At 34.9% G+C, this 14,909-nt stretch overlaps 2 protein-coding genes across 12 annotated transcripts in view; one reads left to right on the plus strand and one right to left on the minus strand.

The window, feature by feature from the left end:
* Positions 1 to 5,734, plus strand: part of FANCM (FA complementation group M) — a 67,530-nt gene extending 61,796 nt beyond the window's left edge. For 3 of the 4 annotated variants that reach the window (XM_045059873.1, XM_045059874.1, XM_045059871.1), the window contains one exon: positions 467 to 784. In XM_045059873.1, the coding sequence (XP_044915808.1) occupies positions 467 to 605 (139 nt within the window). In that variant the 3' untranslated portion in view covers positions 606 to 784. Of the gene's footprint in view, positions 1 to 466; positions 785 to 5,508 lie in introns of those variants that run through there. The other variant, XM_045059872.1, reaches the window with a different exon arrangement.
* Positions 3,140 to 14,909, minus strand: part of MIS18BP1 (MIS18 binding protein 1) — a 58,795-nt gene continuing 47,025 nt past the window's right edge. For 5 of the 8 annotated variants that reach the window (XM_019832976.3, XM_006932849.5, XM_045059876.1 and 2 more), the window contains 6 exons: positions 14,345 to 14,517; positions 13,413 to 13,573; positions 11,027 to 11,175; positions 6,284 to 6,371; positions 4,256 to 4,310; positions 3,140 to 4,073 (listed from right to left, as the gene is read on the minus strand). In XM_019832976.3, the coding sequence (XP_019688535.1) occupies positions 3,970 to 4,073; positions 4,256 to 4,310; positions 6,284 to 6,371; positions 11,027 to 11,175; positions 13,413 to 13,573; positions 14,345 to 14,517 (730 nt within the window). In that variant the 3' untranslated portion in view covers positions 3,140 to 3,969. Of the gene's footprint in view, positions 4,074 to 4,255; positions 4,311 to 6,283; positions 6,372 to 9,619; positions 9,671 to 11,026; positions 11,176 to 13,412; positions 13,574 to 14,344; positions 14,518 to 14,909 lie in introns of those variants that run through there. The other 3 variants (XM_045059877.1, XM_019832977.3, XM_019832978.3) reach the window with 3 other exon arrangements.

Consider the following 14,909-nt stretch of genomic DNA (forward strand, 5'->3'; position numbering starts at 1 on the left):
TCATTCAGTAAAGACTTTTTGCTTCCCAGTGTTACAGTCACTGCATGAAGTTGAGGACGTTAATGGAGGGAAAAGATAGGCACTGCCTTTGGGGAGCTTAGAGTCCTCTGAGAGCTAGACAGCGCTTATATTTGATCTTGCATTCTAACATTTCTGGGCTGTTTAGTTCTAGAACTAGAAAAATATCACAGTGCAGATTTTACTAGTTTTTGATTATTATATTGCTTGAAAAGGAAAATTTTAGAAAATGCATTATTTTAAATTAAAGGCCCAGGTAAGATGTTGAAATTGTTATAAGTGACTTTGAATATAGGGAATAAGTGTGTTTTATTTAAACTATGCTAAGGACATATTGACTAGATGTAAAATGCTTAGAAGAAATGATTTTCTTAAAGGCTTATGTTTGGTGTTCTTTAAGCAAATAAGAATAATGTGTTAAGTCAAAAAGTTCTAATTTATTTTTCAGCTCACCTCAAGAAATCTCCACATGTGCACAAGTAACTCATCAGAAGGCTGAGGAGATCTATAGATATCTTCACTATGTATTTGACATGCAAATGTTACCAAATGGTCTTAACCAAGGGAGACTACAATCTGATGCATAATGATACTGCTCAAGGTGTGGTTATGAAAGAACTCTCACAATACTAAATGCATTTCAATAATCATTGCTGTGGTCTGTGATAATCAGTTTAAAATATGTAAAATAATATTCCCACATCTGTTTTATGTGGTGTACATTTTTATTTATATAGATTATAAATTATTTTAAAAGAAAACCTGACGTTCAGTAATCATTTTCATTAACTAGCTTATGAAACTCATTTTTTTATTGAAAAAGTTTACTGAAGGAGCTATTAAGAAAGTAAAAGCGGGCGCCTGGGTGGCTCAGTCGATGATCCACTCTTGGTTTGGCTCAGGTCATGATCTCGCGGTTTGTGAGTTCGAGCCCCACATTGGAGCCTACTTGGGATTCTTTCTCTCTGCTCCTCCCTTGCTCGTGCTCTCTCTCTCTCAAAATAAATAAATAAACTTAAAAGTAATAGAGACATATTTTAGAATTTTTCCAAAGATTATAGTACTGTGGTTGCCATGTTAGCATTAATAGGTTGAGGTGTCTGCCACCAACTTAGTGGTCGTAATTTTTCCTATATATAAATCATAATATCTAGAATATTTTCAATGTCCTGAATCTACCTATATATTGGATAAGGGCAGTGTGTGTATATATATATATATGTGTGTGTGTGTGTGTGTGTGTGTGTGTGTGTGTGTGTGTGTATTGGGCAGTAGCTGTATTGTGAGATAAATGCTCTAGTAACTAGTAGAGTTGGAAATTTAACTGAGTATGTTCATCTTACCAAAAGTGTCTCAATCAAGTACAGTCAGATCCTGTTATTATGAACTGCACTTTACACTTTTTTTTGTTGTTGAAATACCATATTCAAAGAAGTGGGATATTGGCTTAGATTTGGGAAATTTAGTATAGATGAGCTGTTGAATAGGGACTTCGTTGTGCCCGTAACAGTGTATCTGTGATATTATTAATATTTTAAGACAGACATCTCCACATTTATATCTGCAACATCTGAGGCCCTTCTTTCTAGTTAGTCTAGTGCTAATGGCAGCCTTTAACTATGGATTCCCACCCCCACCGACACCCCCATTTAGGGTTTCTTCTGTTTGTCTTATTTTTTCTTGCTACACTGTAGGGTAGGTGAACCAACATCACAGCGGAGAGCTCTCCTTGCCTTAGACTTGGCAGGGGCTTCAGAGCTCATCTAAATCAAATTGCTTTTTTTCTTATCAGGTGATTGAAGTGAGGCCCACAAACAAGTGACTTACTCAAGTTTACTGGGAAATCCAGAACCAGAACCCAGGAACTAGATAAAATTATTTTTCACTAAAAAGTTATTCTAATTGTAAACATAGCTTCCTTGGGGTAGTATAAATTCTTTTCTGAGACTAGCAGATTTCATAGTTCTGCTATTCAATAATTCTGTCAAAGCCAGAGAGAAAAAAAGTTCTAGAAGTTGTTGGCTGATGTGCAGCTATTGATTATCTCTCAGGCTCAAATTTACCCTTTAGTATCTTGCTTTGCTACAATGGACTGGACTTTTTGAATATTTCTCCCTACAGTGAGCATGATTTAAGCTTTGTCAGTAGAAGGAAGAAAGGGGCTTCTTTCTTGTTCCAGTATGTTGTTTTGCTGCTTCTTGTTCCTCTTACATGGGGTTAGCGGTGCATGTGGGTGGAGACATTTGGTGGTTCTCTGCCTTACCTCAGCAAATTCACATTGACTTGGGCAGATGACCACCTTGCAGCATCTCCCATGCAGACAACAGTGTGCTCAAATTCTTTGTGTCCACCCATCAGACAAAATATAAGTTAACATGGTATGAGGGACATAGCCTAGAGGATTTCACTTACTTATGCTTGCTGTGTACAGAGATTTATCCATATTTAAGCTGCAATAGCCTTCATACTCTTACTGGTAGCACTGAACTTTCAGCCCTGTTGATGATTAATCTTCAAGCGCACTTTTAAGTGTCCTTTGGAGGTTACTTTAACCCTTCCTAGCATAACTTATGATCTGATGGGACTAACCAGGTACCTGGCAGGTGGGATACAATAAAACTGACTAGGAAGGACATTGAAGCAGCTCCAATAGGACACAGAGAATTTGGGGGAGGGAGGGCCACACTCTTTGGTTTGTATTAAGTCTGTGCTGCATCAAAATTATCCCTTTGTTTCTCAATATAACTACCTTCTAACTCCTTAAAAGGAGTTAACGTTAACATTATCCATTAACATTAATAAGCAGCATGGTATTATACCAAATACTGGCAACTTAAGTTCTACAACAGTATTTCACTCTGAAATAATCCCTCATTTGTTCCATCCATCCACAAAGACATCTAAAAGTCTTTGTGGCAGAAACAATTATGATCTCAGTCTAACTGTAATATTCTTGTAAAATCTTATGTTTCTATAAATCCTATAGTTTTATAAACTGACTAAATTCTTAAAAAAAATTATGTTTTACTAAAAATTCTGGCATTTTTTTGAAGAAACAAGCTGAACCAATAACAAAATGCCTATCTGTTTAATTTCAATGATCCAGCAAAATACAAATCCAAATGTTCTAAAAGCAAAATTTATTTGAACAATCTAACTGGAGAGAAAGGGTAAGTGAATATATACTGTAACCAGAGGAGAAATATTCTGTCAAATTTTAAAACAGAATGACAGAATAAGCTAAAAAAAGTTTATTTCCAAAGGAGCTGTCTGAAAGGAGGAAAATAATGTTTTATTATGACATGGCATATTAACTTGACTCTTATAATGGTAGATCAATTACGTGAACGTCTAATCCAGTCTTTTTAATACTAAGGCCAAATGTAAACTATGAATGTCTGCATATGTAAATAAGGCTTAATGTGACAAAATTTATTCTCTGATTCTACCTAATAAAAGTACTAAATTTACATAGGTTTCATAGCTGTGCCAATAAGTTTTAAGGAAAAAATCAAGTAGTAACAAATGCTAATACAGTTGTCATGAATTTGTAGCCAGCAATACAGTCTACTTTTTATTTCCCCTCCCCTACCCCTTAAGGGTAGCAACATTTTCTTGGAAGCTTTTTAAAAAAATCTGTTTAGGACATGATTTTCTTAAACAGATGCTTAAGAGAGACTTATCTAGGATATTTTAATGTTCAAAAAACAGAAATATACAAGTATGTATACAAGCAAAACAATTTTCCTTATATTTTAGTAACCTATATCAATGAACAGCATTCTACAGAAGGATGTTTTACTCTGAATACAAACACCTAAAACCTTTGAGAAGGAATCCACAATTTCATATGAAGGCACATTATAAGGAAAATAATATGTATTCCAAAAAAAGATATAAATACACTGTCTGCTTCTTGACAAAAATCCTGGAAATATTTTCTCATTTATACTATGCAGAATCAGAGTTTGAAAAATAATAATCTTTCTCTTCTTCATCTAAAGACTCCATAGCATTGGTGAAAAGTTTTCCAATACCAGAGTGTTCTCCTAATTCTGTAAAGAGAAATTTAATAAAAAAGATTAATATACTTCTAAAAGTAATTTCAATGAAATTGAAAATAATGAGAAACTGAATAGGTCTGCCCACCTGCAAGCAGCTAATTTTAGTACCATGTGAATAAAGAGACTATCTTACAATAGAACTGAGCTACCAAAGAAAGATACAAATAAATTACCTTTGTTATACAGAGTTTTTTTCCTTGATGTTGGAGTTGAAAACTCAGTTTCAACCTGTAAGAGAGTTCATGTTAATAGCTAAATAGTACCTCCTGTGAATTCTGCCTCAAACATAGAATAAGCTTGCTTCATCCCGAGTACCTCGAACACATGCCTATAACAATACCTAATCACATAAGTATCTGTGAAACATCTAATTCTCCTTTAAGTTGAATTTATCCAGAGAAAGAATACTTCTTCAATGTTATTTCCCACTGCTGGAAAACTGTAAGAAAATATTACAAACTAATGCTAATGCTATAGAGGTTACAAGATAGTCTATGGGCCTCTGACAGTTGTCAAAATCTAGGTACTCATTCCATTCCATGACACTAGCAAAACTTAAATTGTTGATAGACAAGTTTTAAGTGTATGATGGAGACTTACTACATCAGTGCTTTTAAACTATTGGCCATGGCTGGCTATCTTTAAAAATGAAAAGGAATAGAATAGAAAATGACAGGGCATATTCACTGTATTAAGAGTAAATATTGTTGAAACTTTCAAGATACACTCGTGTTCAGATTGTGACGTAAATGTACTTTGAAATGAATCAAAACACTATTATATCATTTAGCTCTCAAGATCATTCAGTGACATTAAATCAATATTCCCACACTGATGGTACATTTTACTCATATATGAACAAAACGAGATTAGAAAGTTCAAGTAGCTTATTATAAAGCTGTATGGTCAGTCAGATCTTGAAATAAAAATTTTTTGACACTAAATCCTTTGCTCTTTCTATCCTCATGCACTGACTAAAATATTAGTCAATGAAAAAATAGGACTAAATCACAAAGATACCATAGTTTGGTAGGCTACTCAAATTATGACCCATTAAGAAAAACAAAGGCCCAGTAGTGTTTAGGATGATGTCAGAAGTGCAGAGAAATAAACATTATTAATAGAAATAGTCCTTATAGATCTATCCATATGAACTTTTCATCATTATGCAGACAGAACAGACTGAATGGATTAGGATCTTGCTACCACTCAGTATGGTCCATGGATCAGCAACATAGACACCTGGATTTGGTGAGAAATGCAGAAATCTCAAATCTGCTGGATCAGAATCTGGTGTTTAACAAGATCCATAAGGGACTTCTATGCACATTAAAGCTTGTGAAACAAATGTCAAAGCAGCCTAACTTCACACTGGCAAAATAGGAACTAGAAGCCAAACAAGTCTTTCTTACTATGTTGATTCCAGGTCCTCTGCAACAAACCAAAATTTCATTCTCATAAGGAATGTGAGACTGGAAAAAGAGAATCTAAGAAACATGGAATCTGTCTACACCTTCAACTTTAGAGATTTCTTTTGAAGATACAGAGAAGGACAGATACCATATGGTTTCACTCTTATGTGGATCCTGAGAAATTTAACAGGAACCCATGGGGGAGGGGAAGAAAAAAAAAAAAAAAAAAGAGGTTAGAGTGCAAGAGAGCCAAAGCATAAGAGACTGTTAAAAACTGAGAACCAACTGAGGGTTGATGGGGGGTGGGAGGGAGGGAAGGGTGGGTGATGGGCATTGAGGAGGACACCTTTTGGGATGAGCACTGGGTGTTGTATGGAAACCAATTTGTCAATAAATTTCATATTAAAAAAAAAAAAAATTTAGTCTCCAGGATGATTTTAAACCAAACTGCCCAGAAGTGTCTACCATTTCCTATGGACAAATGAAACCCATAAAGATTGGATGTGATTATGTAATGCCAGTGTTTAGTTTAGAAACTCTGAGAAGAATTATACTGCATGCATGCTACAGTAACAGTATTTCAACATGGGCGAGGGAGGAAGAAATTGCCATAACCTGATCAGAAGGAATATACAATCAGGAGAAAAGGTGGTCTTCAAAATTTTAACTCCATAAATTATATTTCTCTAAGATTAACTACTTTGGGAGCAAGGACTTATATAACTTAAAACTCCACAATTTGCCATCTATCAATATATCAACAGATGTGATGAATAAATGAATACTTACTGTTTTTTTCTTGATATTGCCCCAGACAATGCCACCTTTACTTTTATGTTCTTTTTGCATACGAAAAACATATTTATCACAGTCATCCCTGTTTGAATACAAAATAATTTTGTCAACATTATCATATTTCTATTCACAGGTTGAACAGCAGTTGACAAAATTAAAATGTGTTCCAAGCTTTACTTTAAAAAATTTTTTTAGCGTTTATTCATTTTTGAGAGACAGAAACAGAGCATGAGTGGGGGAGGGGGCAGAGAGAGAGGGAGACACAGAATCTGACATAGGCTCCCAGTTCCGCGCTGTCAGCACAGAGCCCAATGTGGGGCTCGAACTCTTGAACTGCGAGATCATGACCTGAGCCAAAGTCGGACGCTTAACTGACTGAACCACCCAGGCACCCCTCCCAAGCTTTTCTAAAAAGTATATTTTCTGGGAAACAAAAGCAAAAATAAACTATTGGGACTATATCAAAGTAAATAGCTTCCCCCTCCCCGCCCCGGCCCCCGGCAAAATAGATAGCTTCTGTACAGCAAAGGAAACCATCAACAAAACTAAAAGGCAACCTATGGAATTGGAGAAGACATTTGCAAATGACATATCCAACAAAGGTTTAGTATCCAAAATATATAAAGAACTTATAAAACTCAACACCCAAAAAAACAATCCAATTGAAAAATGGGCAAAAGAAATAGACATTTTTTCCAAAGACATCCAGATAGCCAACAGACACATGAAAAGCTGCTCAACATCACTCATCCAGGAAATACAAATCAAAACTACAATGAGACAGCATCTTACACCTGTCAGGCTAAAATCAGGGGTGTCTGGGTGGCTCAGGTGTCTGACTTTGGCTCAGGTCATGGTCTCGTGCTTCATGAGTTCAAGCCCTGAGTTGGGCTCTGTGCTGACAACCCGGAGCCTGAGATTCTCTCTCTCCATCTCTGCCCTTGTCCTCATCTCTCTCTCAAAATAAATACACTTTAAAAAAAGAAAAAGAAAATGGCTAAAATCAGCAACACATGAAACAACAGGTGTTAGGATGTAGAAAGGGGGAATCTTGCACTTTTAGTGGGAATGCAAATTGGTGCAGCCATTCTCGAAAACAAGAGCCTCCTCAAAAAGTTAAAACTTGAACTATCCTATGATCCAGCAAGTGCACTACTAGTTATTTAACCAAAGAACACAAAAAAAAACTAATTCAAAGGGATACATGCACCCCGATGTTAAGAGCAGCACTATCTACAATAGCCAAATTATGGAAACAGCCCAAGTGTCCATCTGATGAATGGATAAAGATGTGGTATACATATACAATGGAATATTACTCAGCCATCAAAAAGAATGAAGTCTTACAATGACATGGATGGAGCTAGAGAGTATAATGTTAAGCAAAATAGGTCAGAGAAAGACAAATACCATATGATTTAATTCATATGTGGAATTTAAGAAACGAGCAAAGGGAAACAAAAAGAGGCAAGCCAAGAAACAGACTCTCAACTATAAAGAACTGATGGTTACCAGAGGAGAGCTGTGGGGGGATGGGTGAAACAGGTGGTGGGTTTTAAGGAGGGCACTTGCTGTGATGAGCATTGATAATACAGAAATGCTGAATCACTATATCATACACCTGAAACTAGTATTACTTTATGTTAACTGGAATTTAAATAAAACTACAACAAAAAGGTATATTTTTCTTTTCCATTTTTAAAAAGACCATGGTGTACTGATAGAAATGGACAAAATGCTTCAACCAAACATTTAAAAGGAAACACTGAATATGAGTATTCTAGGAAATTATGGTTTTGCTTACTGTTCATTGTCCCATTTGTGCCCTTTCCAACCACTATCTTGCTGCCTCTCTTTTCCAGAATCCAGAGACTTCTTGTCCCTGGACTCCCTTTTATTAGACCTCTCACTCCTTTCTCCTGTTCACTTTCTTCCCCATCACATTGAATCTTACAGGTAACCATTTTAAGGATATACCTGGTGATGAAAACTCAATTCAGTCTTCAATTCAGTTCACAAGTCTTTTATTTCTACATAGTTACATCTTGTTTATATTCTCCACACCAACTATGAATTTTTTTTTTCATTTCTTTTTACTTTCTTTCCCCTCTCATTCTTAGCAAACAGGCTTGACCCAAGTAGAGTTACAAATTGAAGCCAAACAGAATGGCTATTTCATTTCTCCCTGCAATTTCTAGTGCTGCTTATGACAGTAAATCGCAGTTGAACAACACTTCTGATTCTCTCTCTTGGCTCCAAGATCCTTTTTGATCAATGATCTTTTCCTTTATGACGATTTAGGAGCAACCTTAAAGGTATGACACGTAGAAATTTCTAAATGTGTGATTGTATTAAGATATTAATGTGAACCACAAACAATGCTGCATAGCTAGTAAGAAGCCTAGCCAGCTGTTCAGGATCAGTACCTCATGACTCTGTTGTCAGAAGTCACTTCTGAAGTGATAAAAACTGTTTCATTATTTAAAATTGTTATAAAAAGGAAGTAATCTATTCGAGCTGGTGAGTCAAGAGATAGTGTAGAGGCCTAGGAGACATTTTTTAAAATAAAGTGTTAGTAAATATATTCATGATATAAATGAGTCTATGTATACTATGTATACTATGTAGTCTATAAGAAAAAAGAATGTATTCCTGTAATTGTAAAAGTGATACACCAAAACTCACTTAAATGTAATTCAATAACCTAGATAACAGCTGGTGATGTTTTTAGTCAAGAAATTTCCTTTCTGAATACATGCTGTTGTGAATTGGAATCATATTGTATATAATTTAACTTCTTAGCTTTTAAAAACTATTGTCGGTGCGCCTGGGTGGCTCAGTCAGTTGAGTGTCTGACTTCAGCTCAGGTCATGATCTCGCGGTCTGTGAGTTCGAGCCCCGTGTCAGGCTCTGTGCTGACAGCTCGGAGCCTGGAGCCTGCTTCCGATTTTGTGTCTTCCTTCCCCTCTGCCCCTCCCCCACTCATGCTCTGTCTCTCCCTGTCTCAGAAATAAATAAACATTAAAAAAAATAAAAATAAAAACAAAACTATTGTCTACTGAACATTCTTTGTCATTAAAAATTCTTGAAGGCATGGTTTTTAATTATTACTTATTATTCTATTATGTGGATAAATCCTAATTTCTTAACTTATTGGACATTTAGGTCATTTTTATATTTTCAGTATTATGTTTCATGATGAACATCTTTGTTCATACAAATTTACATACATACTTGCCCAAATATATTTCCTCAGAATTGACTCACAAAACCCAAGAGCCAAAGAGATGAGTATTTTAAAGCTTTTCATGATTTGGCCAACGTGCTTACCAAAAGCTTTGTCCAAAATTATACTCTGAATACTTTCACCTGCAATGAATACTAAATAAAAAATAAACAAAAATAATTTATGGATTGCTGGGGAAAAATTATGTTTTTAATAAATAAATGCAAATTAAAATTTCACCAAGCTTCAGGAGATGAATGAATACTTTTTTCACAGTCATTATTATTGGCTTTTGCCTCATACCCCATGGAAATTACTCTTACTAAAAACAGCATTGTCCTGCTTGATTGCCAGATAGAATGGCTTATTTTCAGGCCTCATTTTTATTACTTTCCATTTTTTCTCTGTGTCATTCAACTGCTGGCCACCCCTGATTTTTCTTAATTTTATTTATATTTTAAGTGCTTCTATATTCACATAGTTCAAAATTCAAAAAGCTTCCCTCTTTTCTAGTCTCCAAGCTACCTTAGTTTCTCTTTGTAGGGATCACCCGTTTTCAATTTATGTATTCTATAAGAGATATTTCATCAAAGGAAAGCAATTCTGTATATATATACATATATATGCAAGTATATACATATACATACATAAATACACAGCTCTTATTTACACAAATGATAACACGTAATTCACGGTATCTACCTTTTTTTATTTAATAAATCGTGAACATTTTTCCGTAATAATAATTTCCTCATTAATTTCTATGGCTATATAATATACCCAATTTTTGTGATCAGTCCCAGTGGTGAGGATTCGAATTGTTTCCAGACTTTTGCTATTATAAACAATACCCTAAAAAGCTGTACATTCACTATTCTAAAAGCAGGATGGATAGGTTAAAGACTGTGTGTATTTACAATTTTGATATATATTTACAAATTGCTGTCTGCAGAGACTGTACTAATTTACCTTCTCCTCACTAGTAATGCATGAGAATGGCTTTCTTTTCCTCTTAATTTGTAGGAGTGCTGTATTAGGAAAATTAGCCTTTTCCTTTGATGGGTTCCATATATTCTTTTCTCAGATTACTGTTGACCTTTTGATTGCTTAGGGTGGTTGGTATGGGGTAAAACTTTTTATTTGGTTGACTTTACCATTTGTTTTGTTAGTGTTTTCTGAGTCTTGCATCATAGTTAGAAAAGACTTTCACTAATCTACAATTATAAGATAATCCTCCAAGGTTTCTTTAGGTATATTTTATAGTTAAATTTGTTACATGCAAAACTTTGATCCATTTGGAATTATCCTGAGGTAAAGTGTGAGCTGTGTGTGTCCCTACACTACTGAACCACACCCCTACTTGTTGAAACTGTCCATCCTTTACTTCTAGAAACTATCCTTTCTTGATTTCCTTTCTAATGATGCCTCTTCTCATTAGTGACATTTACTCTCTTCAAATCATGAAATGCCAAATGCTGATGCAGAGATTACAGTATCATATGCATATTTACCTATTTATAGAGGCTAGCATGCCAGGACTGACATGCTGACACTGAGGAGTTTTTGCCAATGGAAAGACAACTGATGATGGAGTTGTTGGATTTTTGTCCATACTGGGCAGAATATCATCCTCTTCTGCACTGTCCTGGAGACTTGGCAACTAAAAAACAAATATTTCTTACTAGCCAGCAGGCACCCCTAAGAATGGGATTTCTCATTATCACTAAATATTTTTGGGTGGGATAGAACAGAACCTTAACCTCTAAAAAAACCTTATTTTCTATTGTGTTAAATGGAGACAATGACAAAGTTGTGAAAAGACCAGTGTCAGCAAATGTTTTCTGTAATGAGTTAGTATATATTTTAAGCTTTGTGGTGCATACAGTCTCTGTCCCAAATATTAAACTCTGCTGTTGTAGCATGAAATCAGACATAGCTATGTAAACAGTGAGCATGTTTATGTGCCAATAAAATTTTGTTTATAGAAAATGTGGTCCACCGGATTTGATCCATGGGTCATGGTTTGCTTACCTTTGTGTAATCAGAACAAAACAGAATTAATTCACTGAATGTTATGGGAACTCAAGCAAGTATTAAACTTTTGTGTATATATATTTCTAGTAAACAGCAATTCAATCATTAAGATTTTATCTAAGTTTACATCAAAACATTAGAAAAAGCGGATTTATCCCACAGAAAATGAACTTACTTCACTGCTTTCTACGTTTTATTATTTTTGTTTTTAAAATGTCGCTACTATTGCATTTAAGCCAAAACATATATAAAACCTGAAATGATGGTAGAATTATATAAAGGATATAACCTCTAAAGGACCATGGTTGTTATGCAGGGAACACAGTAAGAGACTCAGCTGGCTCCTTTAGAGATCTCCCTTTACAACCTGTGTAGGCAAAAGGAGCCTAGATAATGATGTTACTAAATTCTTAAAGCATTTGTGTAGCCTTTTAATATTGGAGATAATGTAACAATATTAAGAAATGAGGGGCACCTGGGTGGCTCAGTTCATTAAGTATCCAATCCTTAATTTCAGCTCAGGTCATAATCTCACAGTTTGTGGGATCAAGTCCTTGCATTGGGCTTCACCTGCCAGCACAAAGCCTGCTTGGGATTCTCTCTCTCTGCCCCTCCCTTGCCCCTGTGTGCTTGCTCGCTCTCTCTCAAAATAAATAAAGTTAAAAAAATATATTAAATGAGTAAATTAAAAAATTATCCCTGAAGGTTAGCTCACTAAAAGATTTTATACTTCTATCAGTTGTCTGTATCTATCCATTTTTGCATTAACCTTAATATTCTTAACATTTATATTTATATTCTAGAAATAGTCTCAAATTTGTACTTTATATTGTATTTGACCATTTATGAAGAACATCCTTATTGGATATAGGCTGCTTCCAGTTTTTTGCTGTAAAGATAAACCTGCAATGAAGGTCTTTGTGGAGACTTTTGGCTTCTTTTGAATTTCTTAGGATAAATTTCCATGAACAGAATTAATCTTATGGCTCTCAAATATTGCCATGATGCTTTACAAAAGGTATGATTCACTTATACATCCACTGATGTATGACTATTTCAAAGTTTCCACTGCTTTTTGTTATGGAAATTTTAACTTTTTTGTAAAAGATTCTGTAATTTAGAATATATACATATGATTTACTTTGTTTTCCTCCAATTGCTAGCCAGTATAACTAACCACTTTTCCAAGTATTCATTCAGCCTTTAAAATATTTTCTTGCCCACTTTTCCCGTGATCTTGACAATTTTTAGTATTCCAGTAACATCTGAATGAGTTCTTCATATTATAAGCATTCTTTATTTGTTGTAAATATTTTTCCCCAAATGAAGTTTTTAGTTGTACGATTTTCATACTACAAAAATTATTTTATACATTCAAATGTCAACTTCGTGCTGTCATCTAATCCTTCCATTGAATTTACTATAGAGTAGGTAATAATCTTTTCTTACCACCTTTTTTTTGTTTGTTTTTAAGTAGGCTTCATGCCCAGTGCCAAGCCCAATGTGGAGCTTGAAATCATGACCCTGAGATCAAGACCTGAGCTGAGATCAAGGGTCAGATGCTTAACTGACTGAGCCACCCAGGTGCCCCATCACCTTTTTAAATTTGCCTCATTACATATGAAATTTTAAATATAGACGTTTAGCCCATTTCTGGGTTTTCAATTTGGCTCTACAACCATTACACTGATGAGAACAGCATGTACTGGCAGACTGCTTCCTACAGTACATTTTGGGTGATGTCTGTATAGGTTATCAATCCTTGGCCTAAATACTAGGGATGAACACTAACCATATATAAAAATGAAAGATGTAAAAGTCAATATAAAGAGAGCAATTATTTCATGCATTTAAGACTCTTACCACTACTCTCTGGTTCTGCAAAGGTGTTGTACTGAAAAAATCATCATGATCATCTTTTGGCAACTGTTCCAGAAAATTCCTCATTTGCTGCTTCCTTTTAAGAGTTCCCACTTTGGCAGTTATCTTAATCATTTGCTTCTTATCAGCATCACCTATTTTGCCTTAAGAGTTAGCAAACATTTTGATAAGGATTCATTTATAGTAAGTGCTTTAAAGTTAACAGACTTTACAAAACCTAAACTGTTTATCTGTATTAAGTATACTCATGTACTATTAGTAAATCTCCTATATAGCAAATGATTTTTTCTATACTGGGATCTATGCAGTATGACTAGCCCACAAGATACTCATGAAGAAACTACGTAAGATTAGCCAGTGTGAGGTGAAAAAGTTCTATACCCTGTGAGAAAGGTTACCTCCCATATTCCCCTTGCTGAATGCCTAATTTATTGATTTTGCAAAAATATAAACCTTACTGGGTTAGGGTAGGGATAGGATATGCTCTAAAGCTTAGTACAAGCCCTGTCATAAACCCTGAGCAGGAATGCGTACTCCAGGGGAGTACAAAAACTAAATTTATTTTGAATTTTATTATGAATTTCTAGAAGGTCTTTCCCAAGTGGCCTCAGATTACAATAGACTCTTTGAACAATAATCCAGATATTGGAATCTTTGGATCTAACTGCATATCTAACTAACTGCATCTAGTTTCCTAGAACAAACTCAAAGCACAAGGCTGCTAAGGCTACTATTGATAGAAGTAACTGTCTAGATAAGACTTAAAAATTAAATAATGACCTTTTTAGTTCTTTCTAGCTTTAACATTTTGAGAAAACACCTATAAGATGATACATAGATAAATATAAAATACATCTAGTGACTAATAAGAAATCAATACTGAGAACTAGGCAAAAACAATTTATAAAGATTACCATTTTGGCCTTTGGGATTAACTGGTTTTTTCTTAGTGACAGGTTTCTGGGATTCTTTTCCTCTGGGGTCTTCCATGTATTTCCTCTGGCATTCTTCAGCAGATCGAGAACCTACAGCCATTGCTACATCTGACCAGAAACCAGGTTTGTGCTTTGGAAAAGATGCAAAAGCACTATGGAAGACCAAAACCAGTTACAGAACCAGAAATTCAAATCAATAAAAACAACCTCCTGAATGCATACCACTAAATCAATGAGATTTATTCAGCTAAAGGAATCATTCTAGATAACTGTTTGAAAAGACGATACTATTATTTCCACTCAGTAACCTACCTGAGTGCTTAAAATATAAAGGTGTAATTTTACATATCGAGTAGATACCTTCTATTTTGTTGTATTCTATGAAACCTGAACAATCATCCCAGGTCTTTCTTTCAACATCTTTTTCCTAAGTCCACCTATTAGTGATTTGATCTTCTGGGGGACTCTACCATGACTAACTTTTCAACAATGTTGCTCAAACCTTGCTGGTGCTAAGTATATTGGAAAATGAGGTCTTAGTTCC

This window comes from Felis catus, chromosome B3 (assembly GCF_018350175.1).
Source record: "Felis catus isolate Fca126 chromosome B3, F.catus_Fca126_mat1.0, whole genome shotgun sequence".
Classification (NCBI taxonomy): domain Eukaryota; kingdom Metazoa; phylum Chordata; class Mammalia; order Carnivora; family Felidae; genus Felis; species Felis catus.